This window comes from Lethenteron reissneri, chromosome 29, assembly GCF_015708825.2.
Source record: "Lethenteron reissneri isolate LAM-NWPU_2019-01 chromosome 29, ASM1570882v1, whole genome shotgun sequence".
Taxonomy (NCBI): domain Eukaryota; kingdom Metazoa; phylum Chordata; class Hyperoartia; order Petromyzontiformes; family Petromyzontidae; genus Lethenteron; species Lethenteron reissneri.
The window spans coordinates 12661541-12685352 of NC_083807.1; the positions used below are offsets into that span (position 1 = coordinate 12661541).

At 44.7% G+C, this 23812-nt stretch overlaps 1 protein-coding gene across 1 annotated transcript in view; it reads right to left on the minus strand.

The window, feature by feature from the left end:
• The window catches only part of LOC133349261 (eyes absent homolog 1-like), a 132210-nt gene that overhangs the window by 59087 nt on the left and 49311 nt on the right, over window positions 1-23812 (minus strand). The window contains exons 2-8 of the mRNA XM_061562612.1: window positions 13244-13299; window positions 10178-10305; window positions 9115-9198; window positions 4407-4484; window positions 2290-2356; window positions 1026-1167; window positions 533-536 (exon numbers count right to left, since the gene is read on the minus strand). Of these exons, the coding sequence (XP_061418596.1) occupies window positions 533-536; window positions 1026-1167; window positions 2290-2356; window positions 4407-4484; window positions 9115-9198; window positions 10178-10301 (499 nt within the window). The 5' untranslated portion in view covers window positions 10302-10305; window positions 13244-13299. The remainder of the gene's footprint in view (window positions 1-532; window positions 537-1025; window positions 1168-2289; window positions 2357-4406; window positions 4485-9114; window positions 9199-10177; window positions 10306-13243; window positions 13300-23812) is intronic.

The window sequence follows — 23812 nt, forward strand, 5'->3', positions numbered from 1 at the left end:
AGCCACTCTCCACCACCCGTCCCCGTAGTGGCTATGTCCACACTCCACCTTGCTTGTACAATGTCACAAGTTGATACGTCAGCTTCGTCACTCTTCTGGATGCCTCTTGGAACACGTTTCTTCCTAAGCAAACATTTCATCCTTAGCAAATGGCTGCTCTTATTTGAAAGTGTATGATCACAGTTTATATTCTCCCCTTAACAGTGGATGAGCTGTTCTGTGTACCTGTCAGGTTTTTGATAAAAATAACAGCGATTGATTGTGTTCCTTATTTTTTGGACAACCATAAATTATAAACGGTATCAAAAGAAAAAGAACATGACGAAGCACACATTCATGAACTCATATTTTTAAGTTAGGTCAATTTGTGTCACCGAACGTTGCACTCGCAGTAATATTTAACTTAAAACCAAAAGACTCGATGAAAATACAAATAATGATAGCGGCAAAAAATTAGAATTACATGATCAACTTTGCGCAATTAAAACAACCTTCGTTCAACCAATCGTTTAATTACCACCATTTAATAAACATGCCTTAAACTGTAATGTAATAGAGACGGCTCAACGTCAGTCGCTGGAGAGGTGGACGGCGATCAATATATACGGCATGCCTCAGTGAGATTTCTGGCCGCAAAAGCAGCGGCACCCCTCTGAAAATCACGATTAAAACAAACGCAGAGTAGGACCCCCAGCAGTCGTGTGGGCATTGGAGAGATTCTGAGAGATGCCACTGCGTAGGATTTCGCGGTTGTGCTCTTGTCTGTCCGATGTGTTTTTGGGTTATATTGTTCCTGAACTGAACAATTCGGTCCTTGCAGAAGTTCCCAGGACGTGCAGTGAAACATCGGCGGTCACGATGCACGACAAACGGAAGCGAGTTATTCCGAAAACGGAACACAATATGGCTCCCGGCGGCACATGGAGCGAAACGTCGGACGTTATCGGGCATCGCGCCATACAACACGCCGCACAACCCCGATAAGCACACCGGACAGAGACGTGGAGAGATGCTCACCGTACGACTGGCAGACCATAGTGCTGCCCGGGCTGCGTGTACGTGCTGTAGGGAGCGGCCTGGGCCATCACCGCTGGGTACTGCGGCTGCCCCGCGTAGGTAGCCATGGGCTGGGCGGGTGGTGCTGACAGAATGTGGGGGTATGACCTGCTACTGGAACAAGTCGGACGCGCGCAGAAAAACCTGGCATCAGTCAACGTCACAGCTGGCCGAGGAGGCTCGGGGTGTTCCACTACATTTTTTGTGTGCAACTGTTTGAAGTTAAGCATGTGACCTTTAACCCCTCGCCAAACTAAAAAACCTTTACTCCGAGCCAAATATTCGGCAGGGAGCGAATGCCCTTGTGTAATTCGGTAGCCTGTATCCAATTAGTAATGGACAATATGGTTCTATTATTAGACTTGAGGGCTTTTAATTTCTCTCTTTTTAGAATTTTTTTTAATTGGGTGCATGTGCTGTTTTTCACACCACGCTGACAAGATGGATAATAATAATTAACAAGACAAAGTTATATTGTTACGCAAAAACCACATTTTAAAAGTTCATTTCTTAAATTCTAAACATGGGCAAACACGCACTGACTACGGACATTTTTTGGTTAATGTAACAAAGCATTTCTATATCATTGTGCTCTTATTAAAAAAATGCTCACAGAGCTTCTTTAACCAAATGGCATTGAATCGATCAATTAATCTATCTGGAGAGATGCAGCAGTGAAGTGGTTCGCACACTGTGCTATGAACCCTGTGACCTGAGTTAAATTCCCAGCCACCGTGAAACATAAGTGGCGAGCAATATCTCAAATGGTCCTGGACCACCACCAACCTTCACCAAAACAACACTGACCAGCAATGGACGTATGCTCAAACAACCTCCATGGCCGGCAAGGCAAGTGAAGGGGAGGCCTTCATCTAGCAGTGGACTGACAAAGGGCTGGACAAGACATTACATTATTAAATGGAGCAACACTTTGTTGGGAATTTGCTACCCTGCTGCTGCAACTCAACTGCCAGACTCATTAGCCATTATAACACACAGAATTTCGTTTTTGAAACATGCCAACACGTCAAAATACAATTCACAAAAACAGTTAATCTTTGCGATCATCACTAGCCATAGAAAGGTTCATGCAACCCGTTCATAAGTGCACTGGAGTGTTAGACACCACTGGAACACCATTAGTTGCTTTATCTTTGTGAAACCACAGGCCGAGGCTTGAAAAGCGGGCACAAACCCCTCAGTGCACCAAGAGAAAAGCAAGGGCGGCCTTACTTTGATGAGTAAATCTGCGGGGAATACTGGTGTGTTTGTCTTGGACTGTAGCCGCTGCTGGCGATAGCTGTTTGGAATGAAGGAAAGGAGAAAAAAATATCACAGAATTAAACCGAGTCTGGGACCTCCTTCCCAAGAGCAAAGCTGAACGATTCTGGTTTTAACTGCCAACAAAGGTCTGCGCCCTTTCATTGCAGAAAATCGCAGCTTATATGCGAAATGCACATAGTTCAACATTTGTTTATTTTACGGTCTCATTTCTCAAAAGCGATCAAATGTAGCACTAAATCGACGGTAGCATGCGGCACTCGGCAGTCAAGACAATTATTGCGGGTAAAACAATGTGGCCAACAGATTATTACGTAGAGCCCTGCAGCATTGCAGGGACTACGAGGACAAAATGTTAATGATGCAGATAAAATCAATTGTGGCTTTTTAATGTTCACAGCACCAACTTGCAGTCAACAATTTAACCCTGCGAACGAACATGCAAGTGACATACGTATAATGATCTACATATGCATATTATTATGTATTTCACTTATTTATTTTAAAAGAATGTGCTCAACAGAGCACCCATTGAACAGACACAATCAATAAACAAACTGAGCTGCGCCACTGTGGGGGGGGGGGGGGCGCGTGGAAATTAACTGCACAGCCGCAGAAACCCGCCAGAGACGTTCCAATTATTTTTTCAGGGATAAATCCTTGCTATGCTAAGGCGCTCCTAAACGTACGCGATCAAAGCTGCGGGCAGCTGAGGGTACGCGGTCGAGGACGGCGACTTTTAGGGTCTGCGGTGCAATCCCCACTGATCTGCGCCCGGCGTGCAATGATTTCGCGGCTATTTCCATTAGCCGCCTACACTCGGTGGCGTCTCTCGCGCGCTCCGCTCTCTCTTGCGTGCGCACCACGGGCAAACGCCAAGCCAATTCAACCGGAACTGCAAATGTGCGATCCTCAGCTTTGAAACTATTTAGCGCAATACAAATCCCCCTCCGACAAGTCGGTTCAGTGGACAGTTGAACGAACAATCGGCCGTTCGTTACTTAACCGGGCAGAAGCTCGTTTTGCTCGATCCCGGCGTTTTTGAAAGGGATAAACCGTGTGATGGTGAATAGGCGGAAACAGCTACAGAATTAGTTTTTTGCAACATTAACATTCTGGACTGCGGCTGTGTCCCTGGCCACATAATGTCCAGCGCTTGTGACATCTTAATGTCTGCACTGTGTTGTAATGTGGATGATTTCCCATAAGTAAAATTGATTTAAAACTCCAGATTTCACAGCTTGAATGTTGCTTGTGTCATTCAAGGCACATCCACAATGATAACAATATGCATAGAAAATGGCTTGTCTGGGCCTTTCCAATAAAACATTGAAGCTTTGTTAGTGCGACAGAGTGAAAAAAAGTATATATATGAGGATGTCCACCATTATACTGTGACATCACACCGTACCACTGCAGTAATATCAATCAAGTGCTATGCACCTGTCCTTGATTTTAAAGTGTTTTTCTTATGATTAACAAAGCTTAAAACGTTATGAATCAACATCTGTTGTATCAACAACAAATAGATTTGTTTGTTGGATTGCATCTTCTTTAAAGCAATGTATTTCTGAAGGAATTTGCCGGAAAGCATACACGGTAACTAGAACGAAGAAATTACTCAAATAATTGTGATTTATTCTTATTATTGCATGCTAGATGGTTCCTATAAGCATCAGGATTTCTTCTTCGTGCGATTCCAATGTTAATACCCCATGTCTCGCCCTGCTGTACTATGGTCCATGTATGCATGTATGTATGTAGAACTTCTTTCACACCATACATAGCCAACCGTGCTAATTGGAGGTTGGCCCAGACCAGATATTTCACTTTGTTGGTACCACCTGAAGTGGCATAACTTTAGTGGTTCCAATTATATTATGCGGCCAACAACCGTGAATTATTTTCTAACCATTTAAGACCATTGGGTTCTCTAATCATCCACTATTATTAGCCATATATAAATAAATTGGCGGTACTACCATTTTGCTACCTTAGATGGTACCAATTTCTGCTTTGGCCGACAGACTATTATGGATATAAGAGTAACGGCATTTGTGACCACACACCTGAACCCGAATAGCTGTCTAACGAGGCGTCTCCTGTGGAAGCAGGGATGTCACTGTTGCTCATTGGTTCTGTTTTAACTGCAGGAAGGAAACAATTGAACAAGCATTGCCGTCCATTAATACACGCATCGTCAGTCGGTACAATTTGCATGCATTAAAAAATATTTTAAAGAAATATATATATATGGTCTGGTAATTGATAATGCTGTTCAGTCTTCAAGTAAAAGTTGTCATTTCCACATGGAATTTAACAAAAATCACGAGGATTTAATTGATGTGATACGTATTATTGCATTCGAAGAAATACACAATGCTACTGTAGACGGTGTTCCCAAACTATACTAATATCGGCTCAAGGAAGCCAAGCATAGTGGGAGTGTGGTTCGAACTACTATGGGAGACTACTTCGGAATGAATACCAGGCCTAATAGACTTGGGCTACAAGGTTGGCCAAAAGATCGAAGTTCCGCAAAGGATCCTTGAATCCATCGGTGTGGAGCTTTCAGCATTATTCCCTCCACATGTAGTACTTGGGATGTTTCTGGGTGCTCCGGTTTGCAACCCAAGTGAAGCCAAACTCACGGAAGGAATATGTCAAATAACCTTCCTGAAAGAGAGTCTCAAGACTCGATGAGACTTTCCAGGGTCAACGGGTGTGCGCTGTTAACCGTATGGGAACATGCTGGGTAACATTTCTCAGTCGCCGTGTGCTACCTCGTCATTCAGGCGTCTGCACATCACCAAATCTTTTGGTTGGGTGTCAACGGCAACAATGGTCCAGATCACGGCTAGGAAGCGAGCGGAGGCACGCGTGGAATTCATGGACAATACCAATACCAAGCGCCCAGCGGGTCTGGGCCCATAATATAATTCAACCACCTTTAAAAAAGATCGTGAACAAAGCGATGTTGTTGAGACAGGCTAAGAATACGGCATTGTTCATTAATGCCGCACACAGCTGTGTGACATAATTATGACAATGGATGCTACTGTTCCGATTATCCGTAATAAAGTGAAGATGCTGCATTTTTATGTGCTTTTAAAACAAACAAAAAAGGCAAGTAAATCAATGTTATGGTGTTAAGCCAAATAACTGTCCCGCCGATATATCCCTCAACCGACAAAACCAGTCAGCTCGGTGCTCATAGCTCTGCCGACAGCATTGACCGATCGACCAATGTCGATTCTGAAGTTCACGAGACACAGACTGAAGTGCTTGCTTAAGAATCAAGTGTTTTGCGATAGGAAGACGTTATAAGTAATGGCTTCACGAAACCCCTCCAGCCCCTAGAGGCGCCGTAATTCCCAACAACGCTGAATAAATATAAATTCTTGAAAAGAATCACAAGGAAACGTGACAATTGCATCTCGAGGGGGTGAATAGTTAGACTCCTACTAATGCAGAAAGCTAATCGCAGATTGATTTAATTTCCACGAGACACTCCCCCACAACCCATCGCCCGCTGATAAGTAAAGCTTGTAATTATACCGACTTCTTAAAACGGCCACAGCTGAGGGTAAAGTTGCTTTCAATGGTACGTCCAAATTCACTGTGCTGTGAGGTAGTGCTTAGCACAATGAGATGCAACAAAGTTGTTACAAAACTAAGGCTGGACCCCAGGGGAAATCATCAAAGTGACTCGAGCAGCATTTGTTCCAATGTGGCTAGATAGACAGCCCCTTGAACCTGGTGTGATTAGACTGGCTACGTGCTCCATCAAGAGTTGTTTCTGCTTCAGAGGATGGTTCTCTGCAGTGGCAGTTGGTGCCGGGGCAATATAAGTTGACAGTTTTCAATCTGGACCAACGTGGGTACCGCGACACCGTCATGCGCACAAAGGCAGAATCGGTGAACTACAGTGAATGTGTCCTCTTTGGAAGCTAACCCAAACACCTTGGCACACCAATATATAGTTCTCAGTTTTTTTTTTCAAGTAGCAAGAGCATCGATTAAATGAGAATTAGTTGTGCTTGAAACATTAGACGTCAGACCTACAGCTTCTTTGGTACCAACAAGGCCGATAGAAACAAATATATACATTACAATTGCTTTTACAAACAAATAAAAATCGACTTCCAAACGTTCTAATTATTTAAATAACTAAAATTATTTCCTGTCTAGGTTAAGGTTTTTTTTTTCTCCCATTTCAAAAACTGAAAACTGTACAAAATGTTGTTGACCGCTCAATGTCCCGAATTAACACGAGTTTGTGTGGTGGACACCCGCAAGCACACACGCCTGAGAAAAATTAAACACCACCTCGTGTTCCTGCAAGACACCTCCACGTGTTCAAAACCTGTCAATTTGTACACAAAACCAGAGCTCTCACCAAGGTAACAAAGCGCACACCAGGGAGATGTGCTGTAAAACGTTGTGTTGTCCTCACACTTGGCTTCAACAGTGATCACAAGCACAAAAAACGACTGTGCTGGAGGACAGAATCACCAATTTTTCCGTTGACCAAATCACTCCGAGTTGCGCTGATCTTATCCCATCTCAAAAGCTACGCAGGGTTGAGCCACGTGGTACTTGGGTGGGAGACTTCCTGGGGATATCGGGTGTTGCAGGCTTGGACTACGAGGCCGCCTGAAGGTGGTGAGAGGACAGAAATGGATTTTGGAATCTGTGTGAAGCTTTGAGTGTTACCTCCTCATGTGGGTTGGCTCCAGAATGCTCGGGTTCCGTACCCCACGCGAAACACTCATGAATGAGACTAGCCAAACAACCCAATGTAGGGATCTACTGAAAAAGTCTTCCAACTCGGTGAGGCTTTCCTGGGTAAATAAACAGCTTCATTACTTGTGTACTGCAACCAAATAAATGATGCAGAGCTGACATATCTACTCATCTGGCCATGTGTTGCAGGTTTCTTCACAAACCGTACTTTGGAAGAAAATTGGACACAAGTTGAAACCGGCAGCTCTAGAAAACCAAGGAGCTTGCCTCCAACTAAGAGCAGCTCGCACATTCACTGGAAAGGTACGAAGTATGTTCACCGACCGTCTCTACATCAAATCATCAACACTCGCTGTGCAAATCCATAACTTTTAAACGCCCCACGCTGGGAAAGAGCTTTGAATAGTCTGCCGAATCTCCGAACAATTTACCACGCCACGCCAAACGATAGATATTTGTCCTATCTAAAACATTTTAAAGAGGTGTAAAAATGTGTTTAATTGTAAATGTCGGTTACGTAAATAATATAGCTTAACAGGTGACGTAATTTAGCTCAAGTAAACAGCGTTTTGGCAGAACCAACTGCCCATGCTACACCTTTGTTAAACCTATCAGTCACATACTAGACCATGTAAAAGGCAAACATTCGCGTGTCAAGACAGAAACCCACAGAAAAAATCCTTACAAGTAATGTGGTTGCCAAATTTAATTTTCCAACTTGCCTACACCGAGACGGTACATTTAATTATTATTATGAAAAATGTCTCCTCCCACTTCTCTCAATCATCCCGATTAACTCCCACATCCATTTGGCATAAATTAGATTTGGCCCCAAATCACTGCAGTCCTCACAACAACAACAAAAAATCTCCCTTTCATCGGATGTGGAAAGTAGAAATGTCTGCTGTGCCAGGAGTTGCCATTCATGGAGGAAGCAATGACTTCCAAATAGAGGGGTAATGACAGAGGCAGTACAATTTAAAAGTTAAGCAAAAAAAAACATAACTTATCATTACGTAAAAAAAAACCTTTTTGGCCTTCAGGCAGCATTTTAACACAAATAAATATATTGAAAACATGCTGCTTATTGTTTAATCTCCTCACTGAATAAGAAAGTGGAAGATCTTGACATAAAGCTTTCGTGACTGCAGGAATTGATATCTACGTGACTTTACCGAAAGACCCAAAGAGTATAAAGAGGAAGATGTTTGTTTTAAAAGTTGTTTCAATGTGTGCATGTGCATTCGTGTGCATGACTGTGGGTACACGTGTCCAAGTATTTTAAAATATAGCAAAAATAACATGGAGAAACTGACTTTTGGAACGAGCCATCACATGCACAATGGCTTAAAGTTATTTTCAATTATTTCTTCCCCAAGCAGTTAATCAGATGGGATTTTGAGATAAAGTGAATGCTGCAATTGCTCAGCCAATGACAGTCCTGGTTTGTTTATGGAAATATTAAACTGGGAGACCAACGCGTCACCAGATGTACAATGTCGTCTTTTTTCAAGGGTCACAGTTCGAATTTGAATTTATAAGCAATTTACAGTTGAGCAGCTTTGAATTCATTCAAATTTGTACAGATGTCCAAGCAGCTGTCAAGGCACACAACATTAGCATCGGAAAGAAAAAAAGAAGCTTTTCTCACAGCAAAAAAAAACACCGCACACACACTGTAACGCACCCTTTCTGCACATCCAATCAGGGTGCAACATTTACCAAACAAGACTCCATTGCGCTAAACTCGTAGAAATCAAAGCGCGGCACAAGAGAGGGCCTCTGACGAAAAGAAAACACAGCGGTTCGGCCTGCGTGCGAGAAGCCGCCTCTCTCTGGCACACGGTTAAGGGACACGCAGCAGCAGCGGCAGCAGCAGCAGGCAGCGACCAGCAGAGCGCAGCTGTCGGGATTAGGCAGCGCAGGGAGGAATGCTGTTTCATGTATAAGGGAAGCGGGGTCTATGCAAAAGCTCAGGCTTCGCACGGCACTCGATGCACAAACTGCACACGGGGGATGTGAGGCCGGTACCAGACAGGTTGGCACTCGCAGAGACTGCCTGCGAGTTACAGCTTAGAGCCCAGTCTGCTGTGTTTAGCATTGTCATGTTCTCCCCTAAAAAAAATAAATGAGACAAAATATTATATTGTTTTCGCTTTTTCTCTGCTTGAGATCGCCGAAAGTCTTCCGTACATCCCGCCGCGGTTTATGAGGAACACACGAGGCATGGAAAAGCAAATGAAAGGTGCACACACGTTACATACACTGCGTGAATATTTAGGAAATGTGGCAAATGGTGCAATGATTTTAATGAAGCAGATTTATATTGATTACGTGTAAGTTTGCATTTTATCAAGTGCATGTATCTATCATTGCGTAAGCCAACGGCCGTAGTAAGACTTAAACATTTCTCTCAAAAGATAAGAATGTACTTTGAAAGCCATGTCAATAAGAGCACCAAACAAAATATCAACTATTTCAGGAACACCTTCTGTTAAACTGGGAAAGTAAATTGTGGTTATAATGGATAAAAGGACATTGTTGTTGTTGCTACCAAACAACAAACACCAGGAATAAAAAAAAAATAGTCCATTATCTCAATTAACCAAAATGTTATGAATATTATTTAATTTCTTTTACGCAGTCAACCGATCCCTGTCTGTCTACTTTTGCATTTCTCACAAACCATCGTGATGGCACGAAATACCTTCTGTACAATTAATAATAATACTTTAATTTTATATAGCATAATTCATGCAAATAGAATCCTATAATGCTGAACATTAATTGCGTATAAGGACCAAATCTCATATAAAGCCACTTCCAAGCAAATAAAAACTCTACTACCAAGTAAAATTAAAAATGGATAAACTAATTAAGAAATGGAACCAAAACAAATAGCACAAACAAGAAAGTTATCACAACAGAGAAATTAGTCCATGAGATCACATCCCTGTTGGTGTTGTTGACGCCCGCTGCACAATGAGACGTAACGGGGGAACTGTGTACGTATGTACGTTTAACTTTTTTAACACCGTAAGTAGGTAGCCAACCGTGCTATAATCGGAGGCGCGGGGTGTACGACAGCACGCACCTTCCGTCCCATCAGGAGTGACGGAGTTCGTGGTAACGGTCGAGCTGCCAATCTTCGCTCCGCCCGGAGAGTCGCTGCTTCCACTCAAATGACTTGGCGGGCTGGCTATCTCCTGCATTTCCATAGACCTGCGGAGAGACGCGAGTGCGCGCCAACGGTGGAGCGACGTGATCGCTAAATGCAGCGAAGGGATCGTGGGGAGCTTGCGACACAGGGACGAGGGGCGCTCCAGGAGTCCGGCCACACAATTTGGGGGGTGTCCTACGAGCCGATGGTTCCCTGTGGTCATTTAGTTAGATTACGGATGCAAAGTCGCACGGTATTTGCAAACGCTATCGTTATTTACTCTTGCCGTGCTGTGCGGCACCGACAACCCATAGTTAATGAAAGAAAGTCATGTGAATGGCCCAATGACGTAGACATCCCCGATTAATAAAAGTTTAAATTTGACCAAGGCTTCAAAATGTTGTGAGCATCTCGCAATCGTGAGGGAGACTGTTGGGAGGGCGGGGGGGGGGGAATCTGTATACCCACAGCGGCTGCAGCGCTGGATAATTGCACACGCATAAAAGAGACGTCAAGCCAGAATAAGAAATCCTCCATCGGACTGCAGCGCGGTAACAGGTTCATGTCCGCGTTATTAAGAGACTAGAAAATCACAAGTTACCATGCAGGCGCTCCCATCTCATCGCTACACAATGCATCTCCCCTACTCAAAACATGAATTACGTTAGTCGAGAGTGAGCAGGGATGCACACAAACGTATTCGCGTGCGTTGCCATAGAGCCGCGTCAACCGGGGCGTGCGAGAGAAATTTTGAACGAGCTTACAACGCGAGTGAGAGCTTAGGACGAGCGGGAGCTTAACCGAGCCCTGCTGCGGGCGCTGGATTTAGGACGCGTAAATCGATGCTGCTTGACCACCGAGCCAAAAAATATTGCGCAGCTGGCGGCAGCGAAGAGCACGCAGAGGCGTGCATGGCAAAACGGGGGCAAAAAACCCGACAACACGATAGCAACACCAAGTCCAAGACAGCAAAGCGGAGCATGGTCAATATGTGCCAGCAACGAGATGTGCCACTATTCGTATGTATTCCTCCCCAAACCCCACAATCCACCCCCCCCCCCCCGCAAACTGTTGTGCAAGCAGCGCCCAGGGAGCTTCTCAGGCCACGTGTGTTTTGCAAGGACGATCTGTGGCTAATTTTAACAATGAGCAAGCAGAGCATCATGGGAAGGAAAGAAATCAATGGATTAAGATATGTGCTTTCCCTACACAATATAATGTAGGGTTATCTTAATGAGCGTGGAGGCACAAGCACATAGCTGTATTCATTTTAAAATAAAGGATTCATAATCTAACTTAACAGTAGATGTACTCTCAATTAAAAACAATATATGGATTATATAATTGCATAGAGGCCTCACTTGTCAACGAAATGATAATAATGCACTATTTCGTCCTGCATTTGGATGTTTGGCCAGTTCCATTAATGAGAAGTTTGTCATTGGGAGGACGCCAGCGTACATGTAGAACCCCAGAAATCTGTCATTCAAATGTTAACCTAGAATTGAGCCTGCTTAGCTTCTAAGATCTGATGGTCAGGGTGCATCCAAAGTCATTTGGTTGCACTATTTTTTGAGCAATATATATGGCTAAATTTGGACACAAAAAACGATTGGAGTATAATGAATATTACTTGTTGTTATATTCTTATAACTTACTGGTTTTTTTTAATCTACCCCTTACAGCAGTGTGGGGTATATTTGTCCAACGCTATTTTAATGTATCCGCTGGAATGCTGTTCTGTGTCAAAAGACAAAAAAAAAATCTGCTTTCTTTTCTGATAAAAAAAACCCCTGTAACATGACGTGTGTGACCTGCAAGGCTGGACGGTGTGTTTATTGTTGTAGTGTACCGTGCATCAGATACGTAAATAAAGTACAAAAAAAGAGAAACCCCCGTGGATAAGTTCCAGGAATATGAAAAAACTATTCTTAGAAAATGTAGTAATGGCCCTTACGACGTGACCTTCAGGCCCACACAGAGAAGGCTGCTCGCTGAACCACTCTGAGAACTTAATTCGGCTACTGAATGCTGCAACGTTCAAAGTTCATCATTTGCGAGGCACGGCAAGCGCTCTTTGCTTATGCGCCACAATGCGAAACACGGCGTGGTTACATTTTCCACCGCGTAGCGCAATTGCCTACGTATGATTTTATCCCCGCCTAGAGGATAAGAGAGCATTAACACATGGCATATCACTCGGCTTTCAACCATGCACTTGTGATAGCGAACCAAATTTTTTTCTTCCTTTTTCTTCCCTTTCACAACCAACAAGGTCCACGTATACATTCGTCAAATTGTGGCCCACAGCAGGGTAATGGGCGTGGAAGGTGGCACGGTGAACAAGCCATTGCAAAACGTAGCCTTTTTATGCGGGTTTTTTTAGTTCCAATAAGGGCGGACCATAATGGCATGCGATCAAATGACAGACTAATCATATAGTACCCAGGAACAAAAATCGTGTTACATAGTGTTACAAACACATTTATTTACAGCCCCTTTTTATCAATCGACTGCTGGAGGAAGGCCTCCCCATACCATGTTTGCCTTTGGTATTTTTCTTATCCTACTTCACCATGCCAGTTAGTGTATGTTGAACTTCTTTCGCAACGTACGTAGCCAAACGTGCTAATCAGAGGTGTGAACTCAGGTTGCCGGATTCATAGCGAGTGCACAAACTACCGTACCACCAATGCACCCCACCAACACATTCATATATATCTATACGTATGTTTGTTGCTTTACATTTACTGTGACACAACACCCTATACGAGTGAACTAAAATGAATGGCAGACGTATATATATATTTTTTAAATTCAGGATTTATATTTAGAAAAGAACTAACGTTGCAGGCAATTTCCCTTTGTAAATGTTAAAGTAACTAACTTTTGTGGTTCACGTCCCGTGTAAATATGAAACACAAACACTGGTTCTGTTGGGTTCACGAGGTCAGGGGAGAACACACGCACGGATGACCCCACCCCCCCATTGTTCCTTACCTCTCCTTTTGAGGCTCTGAGGCATCTGACTCGGAGTCAAGTCGAGCCTTCTTCGCCTGCAACACAAAAAGGGTACGGGCGCACGTTGAAGAGCAGACCGCGTCACCTTTCTTCAATGCGCACATGCGCATGGCTTCCAACACACCACCGCAGCGGAGATTTCACGGTTGTGCTGCAGTACAGCTCTGCCATGTTTTCAGGTTGTGATGTCTCACGTGAATTCAGTTCCCCGAGGAAGCAGCCAACCAAGAGAGTAATGCCGAACGAGTTTGCGGTTACGGCTCGAAAAAAAACACACGCATCGTAGAAATTCGACGCTGCCCAAAGGCACAGCCTCTGCTGCCACCCAAAGTCGGGTCTGCGAGCAGGACTGCAAACGTCGGAGGTTCACGCTGCGGGTGAAAAATACATTTACGAACTCAAAGTAGAAAGTGTGGCTGCGGGAAGGAAGGGAAAAAAAACGCACTCGTGAAAATAAGTGTGGCCAACCACCCCCTTATCTAACGAGTAAGACGTCACCAGCCGAGGGAGGAAACGCATCCGAGATGACGTCCATCACGGAGATGGAGCAGATCAAATCAGCTCGTGTGCAGGTAGATAGGTGGATTGTTTAATCGCAGGTCCATGAGAGATGGTGACCGCTTGGAGAGGCCCTCGTCAAGGCTGTTGATGATGAGATGTTATCAACTCGACCATGGGGGGGGTTCCCTATTCAAAATCAGTGTGAAATTTGCGGACGTTTTGCCATGGGCTTTAATTATGCCCGTGCCTACCAAAGTCCATCGCCCAGATGAGGAAATTTGAGGCCTATGATGACTATGATCCCCTTGCTGCAGTTGGAAGGTCTCACTTGTTTAGCAAAGAGGCTGCTGTCCCCAAAGTTATCGTCACGAGAATAATTACTGCGCCCTGCACAATGCTTTGGGGGGTGGGGGGGGTACAGATGACCCAGCAGACACCGCAAACCAGCGGTTACAAAAACGCTTCTCTCCCCGTCCGTCACGGCCGCAAAGCTCTCACACGCTTTAATGCAGACTCGTCTTCTTGTTTTCACAGCTCACAGGGGGGGAATTCGATAAACTGCAGACCGATTTGAGGCACGACGGCCTTCAAGTTATAAACAAATGTGGATTACTCACTTACGGGCAAACATTCACAATCAGAAAGCGCGCGTCAATTAGGTAATGTTAAAGGACCAGCGGCTGTTCCTCTCATGTCCTGCCACCACAGTCGTATGGTTACCCAGTAATGGGGCGCATGATACATACGCAGGAGGGTTGACGTGGTGGCTCCCGTCAAGATGGTTCGAATCTGTGAACGCTGCCAAACACCGACCACCACGAACGATGGATCAGCGGCCGAATGCTGCACGACATCAGGGAGTGCGTGGAGTGTGCAACGCGTGGCACTTCAGAGCGTCCCTTCCGCGTGAGGAGCAGTAACGAGTGCGACTCGTGCGATGTTCTTAATATCGGGAAAAAACGAATCGTTCAGCTGTGCCCACATTTGTCCCGTGCGTGCCAGTGACGAGGTGGCCATGGGATCCACCACCATCGGATCGACCGCACGTGTCGTGCGGACCGGTCCAGTGGCGGCTCGCTATGCTGTCCGCTCAGCCTCGACCGGCAGGCGCCTGCGACTGCAGAGGCGCAAGCCAAATCGCGCAATTAACTCTTAATGGCCACGCCTTTCTTCGTGTGTAAAAGAAAGACCTCCGGTCTTGCTTGTCGAGGGGCAGGTGAGCAGGTGAGTGCGGTTGAGTCCCGTGTCACTAAGCAACTAAAAAAAACACTCGGGGAGTCTGCAGTAGAATGTCACTTGAAGTGACCGCGACGGAGCTTAATATATTTAAGGATCTGCATTCGTCTGTTTGTTCGTGGCATCTTCTGCCAGGATACGCAATACTCAAAACCTATTTTTTTTTACGTAACATACAGCCATCGAACGACCGTCAACAATGGCCAATGCACCACAGTGGTGGCAGCATACACGAACCGTGCCAGCACAGATGCGCACGAGGCCTTTGCCGATGTGGTGCTTGTGGGATAATCTCAATTCCTAAATTGACCAAACGATATTGAGCTGCATTCCTTGCTCCAATCAAGACGCGCGCAGTGTTCAGTCGGAAACCATCCTGACCGCCAGCTGATTACTGCGATTAATACCAAACTTCGAAACGCTCCAAAAGCACCGTGTATTGACCCACGCGACACATTCCGCACGCATGCACGCGCACACACACAGTGATAATACGCCCGAGCCGATCTGGCCAACAGCTACAAACGAAATCACTTTAGCAATCAGTTTTTTTTCTTTTGTAATATTCACATGATGTAGATCTGCTAGGACATCATTACACACTTGGACCATTACCTCAAACCACATCAGAAACGATGTGGCGGCATTGGCATGGCGCACGGCAGCATTAATTACCCCGTTTTATAGAATGAGCGCGAGGATTTTAACAACTGCCGCGCTAATTAAAACTACTTCTGAGCAACGCACGTCCCGCACACGTGCGTGCTCACGGAATGTAAATCAAAGGGAGCCTGGGTTTGGACGGCGAACAAAACACGCGGCGGGGGGGGGGGGCACAGCAGTCATCGCACGGCACATAAACAATAACGGAGCATCTGGTGATGCGACCGTGACACGCTGGAACGCAAACTCCACCTACGCCAAGATTCCCCACTGTCGACCACTGCCGGGTTTGGGAGGGGGGGGGCCCTCCGAATTTGGAGCTGACGTGGGCGAGGGCCGTTGGGGAACAACAGATACCCGAGCGCAACCCGTCGCTTGCACAAAAGAGAAAAAGTGTGCCAGCCAACATCGAGCCACAGAGGGGCTTGCCGTGCAAATTTAGACATGGATTTCGAATAGCTTACTCGAGCACATACGGCTGAAACATTTCTTGTCATCCATTTGGAAATGAAACGTAAAATGCAATTGTCGAATGTTGGTTTCACTATGGTGTTTTTTTTATTGTTTTGTTCAGGCAGACACTGCTTCGTGACCCAGGTCGATGTGACCTATGTTCCTCCCCACCCCCCACCCCCCCCCCCCGAAAAAGATCCGATTCGTCTGAATCGGCTCTCACCTGGTTTAAATAAAGTTGATGGAAAAGACTTGCTCACATGCAAACGTATTCCCAGCTATGCCCTACTATGGTGAAAAATTTGACAATGGCCAATTCATTTTTTTTTCTCATCTGAGCTGCGGAGTTTCATAACAAAGACAAAATAATAATCATCTCCGTGTGGCTCATAAACAACACAGCATAAATCTCAGTCACGATGCGATTGGCACATCTCTCTCACACAGGCACAATCAATACCGGCTGCCCATAACTCAGGGAATGTCATAGAAGGGCACAGCTCCTTCCGCACGTGACCCATCCAACCCAGCCTCTGCGATAACCAGTGGCCAGTTGCATGGGACACCTCAGGTGATAATCACCCTTGCTTGACATTGGCTTATATACTGAACAGCAATTTTCATTCGGGTTTTTTTTTTACTGGATCCGGCAATAGGTTCACACATAGGCATTCGTGCTGTCCATTGTCATCATCGTCATCGACTACCATGTTCTATGCACTGCTGGATGAAGACCTCCACACCTGCAGTCGCCATTCCCCGTGGTCCTGTGATTCCAAAGTAGTTTAATGTATGTAGAACTTCGCTTGCACCATACATAGCCAACTGTGCTAACCGGCACACGAGCTAATCTCAACAATGGTATCAGATGGGGCATGTTCCTCGTTACGTCACCCATTCTGTCATTGGTCTCATCCACCAGACATTAACCCTTCTGGAGATGGCCAAGCTCAATTACTTTTGTTACAAGTGAAAATTATGACTTTTGAATTGTCCTGCGATCCATGTGCTCCTCAATTTGTCTCTCCGCAGAATTCCCAGCACGCATCTCTCCATGCTTCGTTGTGCAAGTTTCAGCTTGTTCCATTTTGTTTTGTCACTGCTCATGTTTCGATCCATATGGGTCACGTGGCATTGCTACATATTCTCCGGCACGTAAAAGCTCGTCCCCAAGATGCCATTGCTGCTTGTGCCCGCATTTTCCTTACAGATCTACTGAACGATAAATGCAAAAGTGCAATCAGGCAGCGGATGTATGCATGTATATTGAACTTCTTGGAGGTGAGGAGATGACCGTTGATGACGATGGAAGATGGCTGTTGATGACGAAAGCACGCAATAGTGCGGCGTTCCGTTTGTGCACTGGGGAAACTGAGCCCTCCCGAGCGGCGCGGCCAGGCTTTTGCCGCTGGTTTTGACGACTTCAGATTAGGCGGGTGGCACATTCGCCCACGGAGAGTTGGGTTTCGGGATACCCATGGGTGGTGTCGAGTTTATCTCGATGAGAGCACCAGCGTGTATAGATATATTTAGGGCTATGCGCTACACACGTGCTGATTGTTGTTGTTTCGGCGAACCGCGCATCATCTTCGATCATCGATTTTTACCAAAATATTTTTGTGATTATGTTATGAGCACACTTTTTTTTTTACTGAAAACAGTTTATTTTCCTTGACGCCAATGTATATATTTTCAGTTTAACACGGAGGCTTTCACGACCAATAGTCATTTTACGATCCGCTGCTGGATGAACGTATGGGAGCTGTTTAACCATGCTTCCTCATGATCGGTACGGGTTGCCAAAAGGTGGTGGAGTTCCGGGCCCGTTTAGATAACTAACTTGCCAATGGTTGAGAATGAAACTCAGATCATTGCGATCAGTCCAGCAATGTGCCACTACTATCAGTTTTTATAATGCAATTATTACAAAATGGAAGGGGTTATTTAAAATTTCCCTGATTAAACCACATAGCCGAAGTGAATTTATCAATTTTAAATCACTAAATGTAAAACAATTACAAATACAACATGATACCAGCGTGCAATCATACAATTGCTACGTTTCAGTTCATCCTGATCTGGTCCCATGGTGTAAAGTACAGCTTGCAAGTCTTATTATCCTCCCTCTCTCTCTGGTGTCTCTATGTATGTGCTATGAAGAGGAGCTATTGCCGGAAACATCACCTGTTATATAATTTCCCTTTCTAGGCCATCGCGTTGCTGATGAATGTTGATTTTTTTGTTATTTGCACTTGTGTGTACCACTGCAAACTGTTGCATTCCCAAATTATGTATTTTTAATCTTTCAGTTGGATGCGTAAATATTTACGCCACTTGAGCAAAAAACAATCTAACTCAGCAAATCTAATTAATTCACAAACATCAATCACATGTGAAACAATTAACAAATTCAGACAGTCACCTAACCTGAAACTCCAGGCCCAAAGTTAATAACGACACGTATACATTTGACATCGAATGTAATCCGCACTCGTTATACACTCAAGTTTATACGAATATAAAATGGATGTGGAATGGTTAACACTTTCGCGTCAACACAGTGTGCTCGTGCGGCTAATGTACATCTACAAAACACAATCTCTGCGGAACATGGCGTCCCACGAACTCACGTGTTAGCCTACCTTCAAAAGACACTGTGTAAACTTCAAACTCACCTTGCATTACCAAACTACTGCAGCACCAGGGTGCGATCCCCCCCCCACTCCGACTTCCCGCCGGAGCCTATATCCTTCAGTGAAGTCACTCAAAGCTGGCGTGCAGTCTACCCTCGCACTGCCAACGCAGACAACGACTGGCAACGCTCATTCCGCCAGAGAGCTGAACCTGGTGTAAACAAGCACTTGTACGCTGCCGCCCTGCTTTAACCAAAAAAAGAAGAATTGCACGGACCCTGGCTCCGATCCGCTATTGCCAATCGCAAACAATTCGTAGCCTTGTACCTGACCCATTACGCAGACTCTGCCCGCGAAGCTTTCAACACAAGGGCTCTGGCCAGCATCTTCGGAAAGCAATACAAGTCAACCACAGCAGGGACTGACGCTTTGATGTCTGGGAGCGAGGAGGCCACGGGAGGAGGCGGAGGAGGGGTGCAGGGAGAGAGTGGGAAGGAGAAGCGCTGGCGGGTGGTGGTGGGGGGGGGCAAGGGAGCCGCCGGAGTTTCCCCCCCCCCCCCCCAAGCTTATCTGCCCCGTTGCTGTCACTGCAACGAGGATGTCCGCAGGGGAATTTTTTTTTTGTTGAAGCTTGTCAATAATGGGAACAGGAAATGGGGAGTTTGCCAGCTGCAGCGACAAGGTAAGGGAGAGCGAGGAAGGCGAGGAAGGCCGGCCTTCCTCGCTCTCTCCGGCTCGTCGCTCCAAGGACACGCGAAGATCCAAGCCGCGTGGAGGACTCCAAGCGCCGGAATCCATCTCCGACCCCGCCGTCTCCAAGCAGCGTTGTGACAGTGTCCAGATTTGACTTCTTCATCATCATCATCTTAAGTTTTCTGCCCAAAGGGGCAGGTCCGTGGCTCAGGCTCCATCCCATCTGATCCCGCCCGCCCCCTCTTGACCCGACCGCCTCCGCGCTCTGTACGAGGGTTCTTGAACTAAAACTACGGGGGGGATAGCCGTGCAGTTTTTCCTTTGCCGTCTCCCCGGCAGTGCTGTTAAAACTACACACAGTATTGCACTGCGCGCGTGACACACAACAAAACAAGCTAAAAAAAACTTGTCCAGAAAACTGCCTGAAAAAAAACAACCGATGAAAGTCGAAATAATGGCACGAAAAATGGAAGTGCTATGAAGAAACCGTTCCGTTCATTTCATGCGGTACGATGAAGGGCCATTGCACGCAACATCACCGATGGAATATTGTTCCTTTAAAGGCAGCGTTGCTGACGAACGTGTTCAGTGTTTTTTTAAGATTACAACATCGCTGAATTGTCTTAACATGTTTAAAAAATATGCATATATAGCTAATATAGAGAGCACATTTGCGGTTCTTTTAAGTGGTGTTAATTTAATCTGATGTCACCTGCTACATCGGAAACACATTTATTCTAAGTCGCAGTGGCCGTCAATATTTAAATGTTGTAAATGTGTTGCAGTATATCATTATTTGAATAATTGTATTTTATTGTGCAAAGACAGATTAGGAAATAATGTTGCTTTAGTTGTGTGTTGTGTGTGCAATTTCGACAATGTTTGAAGACTTGGTATGATGTCTCTGTTTTTGGAGGAGTTTTATAATCTCAGACAGATATAAAAGTACATGTGGAGTTCTTTTCGAAGCAAAAAGTTGAAATATTCAACAACGAAATAATACATCCAACAACTAATTTACTCGACGTAAAACTTATTTTAATTAAAGAAGCACATTTTAAAATTCATGTTAGCACTTTTTTTCCTCCATACAACACAGACACACAATCCTTCCACTCCTAATCCACAAGATCAAATGACGTACAAAAAAATCGAGGCTGCGCTTTAAATAGCCACTGGGCTACCTAAATAATGAGACCGCTAGGTAACGTTGGGTCAGGCTTAACGGAGACCAACAACTCACACTCTCTACTTTAGTCAAACAATAAAGATCAGTTCTAAACTCTTTTAATCTTTGTCCTAACAGTGATGGGAATTAAGCAATTACCACAACCTCGGTATGGTAATTTAATTTAAACCCACCAATCATGTAACCGTGTTAGTCGCGTCAATTTTTCCTGGCTCTGAATTTTCGCGGCCAATTGAAAATATGTTTTTCTATTTAATGTTTACGCTGAATAACAATGTTTATATTTGCTGCATATTAGCACCGCTTACATTACCACTGTAACCGTATCTGTATCACTGCACTAGCGTAGGTATTTGTAAACTAAGTAGCTTCACATCATGATCAATGTATTTATTTTCGGTGGCTTTCGGAGGTTTTTCCTTAATGTTGGTGATTTTCCACAAAAGGTACGCAAACAATCATCGTGAATAGAAATCGAATAATACAGCACTATTATGATTGACCATAACCGCTGTTTGTCAATGCGCTCCTGGATGAAGGCCTCCCCAAGCGGTGACGGGGAGGAAGTTTGTCCATACTTCACCAAGTCGGTTCACAGGACGTGTTGGTGAAGATGTCAGTCACTGCCAGGAATGGGGGTGCTACAGTGCCTCGCCCGGGATGGGTTCGATCCCGACCCTGACGCCTGTATATTTAGAGTTTGCGCGTTCTCTCCGTGGTCGCGTGGATTTGTCTTCGGGTTGTCCCCTCCACATTTAGAAACACGCGTTGAGACTATTTGGCTGCTATACATTTCTCAGTAATAAGCCACTTCATTGGGCTATAATTCGTGCCCAGGTCACTTCTGAAAGAGCTATATAGCTCAGTGGGCCTTACCTAGTAAAATAAAAAATAAAATCGTTTTTAGACCTACGCCGAGTTATTAACACAGTTTCCTAACCACTAGGCCACTACTTCCGAGCCCAGTTTTGTTATAATAGTTTGCCATGATATATGGGTTTGTGTGTACTTGTCTGTACAGTGTATGACGCACATATGCTCAATCTCTGTGTGGGAAGCGTAACCCTTCCAAGGAAAAATAGAAAACTGGACGCACGTCTAGAATTGTTCCAATAAAACTGTGCGAAACAAAATCGTAATCACAAACGTATTGACACGTATGAACCACACATTTTAAACACGACAGCGCAAAGCCATGTTCATCCATGATACTGTGTTACGAGATAGTCTGCTTTCTTTTTCAACAAGGGCTTTATATATATACAGAGCTGTGTAAACTCACAGAAGCAGAAACTACTATACGTGGGTTGGTATAAATCGTAACATTTAAACACCTGTGCACATGCCTCTTATTGGGGAAAACATCAGATTGCCGAAGATGGCTCCTTCAAATGCACAAGAATTAAAATCCATGCCTTACTATTACATTACAACACAGTATTAAATAACTAGGATAAAATCACATGGCCTAAAATCAACCGTGCCAATATATCAACGCATTATTTTCCCTCTTAAAATGTTTTGCCCGCTTCGAACGTACACAATTTACGACAGCATATGGAGTTTAAAGCAGTGGTTCGTGTGCGTGTATTCGATGCATTGCCGTACGCGCGACGCATTTACGAATATGCACATTTAAACCCATCGCAGCCAGTATCACTTTGAAAAGAGTGCTGGAGGTGCTTCGATCCGCCTGACGTTGCACCGTTGAGCGGTAACCAACACACGTTGTTTCTGCGGGAAAGCGATTTGTCAAAAAGTAATGCCGCCGCAGCCGTACGGCTCGAATATAAAACTTCTGTCTGATAACCAGCGAAGCGAGGGTCAATGCAACCCCTACATTTATGCTATAAAAAACAACTCCACAAGAGAACAATGCAGTCCAACACCACTCAACAGGTTTGCTTGGACGGCAGAGTTTGGGCATTTCAGCAGGTTTTAGCTCTTACTAAACTTCCATCGAGAGTGCGCTCCTCACAATGACGAATTCCACGTCTGAGCAAGGGAACAATCGGAGCTGTCTGCAAGCACGCGACTTTGCACATGCCGAAGCATTAATTAATCTGCGGAGAAACTAACCCGGGCGGTGGGTGGGAGTTCCGCTGCTATGCCACCCGAGTCCAATACAAAGGCGAACACGGCAGCCGAGTGTGCCCGTTTAGCCGGGCACAAGGGAAACGCACGCAGTTCGTGCGGGAAGGATGCGCTACGGCTGGGTCAATGTTGTGGTGTTCCTTGTTGAAAGTGGACAGTAATAAATGTGGCTGTCTAGGCATCTTGACCTGTGCGCTCAGACTGTATCCTCTATGCATGCACCTTAGCAGCGTTCCACCATAAAACACCCAGCAAGCTTCACAAAACACCATTTCGATTGATAAAAAAACTATACACAGTTCTGAGGAATTGATAGATGCCTTGCACAGACCGTCCACTCACTGCATTTTCATAAATATTAGTGTCTGTTTTCTTTCACTGCTATGTTCTGTTATTGTATGCTTTCGCCAACAACATGAATATAAGTAAAACATATTATAGGATGTAATAGGATGATTCTGTTTAGTATAATGTATTCTGTATGTGGCCAGAAAATACATGGATGCCTATTTCCTTTGCAGCTATGCTATTGCGTATGCTGTATTAATTTTGTGTTTGGTTGCTATAATAATCACCAAATCGTCATTTTAAGAATCTACAGCTGGAATGTACACGAATATTGTTCGTCAAATATTACGACAGACTTGGGCGATTAAATAGGTGTGCATATATAAACAGAGTTACAGCATTTTTGATATTTACATTGATATGTAATATTTACCCAGATATGCAATATGCATAAAAATAAAGTTATTTATGTTGTTATATAATACACATTAAAATAAATAATATCTTTGGCAGTGCCTAGGTAAGGTTTTTTTTTCCCTAAGCATTGCTTAATAAAGTCAGTGTTTTGGCCAAAAAACCATGAAGCAAGCTTTGAAAAACTAAATAAAAAGCAGCCACCTTGCTCCATCAGCAATAATTTCAATATGTACTGCATAAACACCCCAACAACAGACACACACACACACACAAATGTACACGTACACCCGCAGAAAATCCACGAGAAGAAAAGAGTTGCTCGCCTACAGTACTGCAAAACAAAAAAACTTGGTACGAACCATCTCATCACGTGCGCACGCT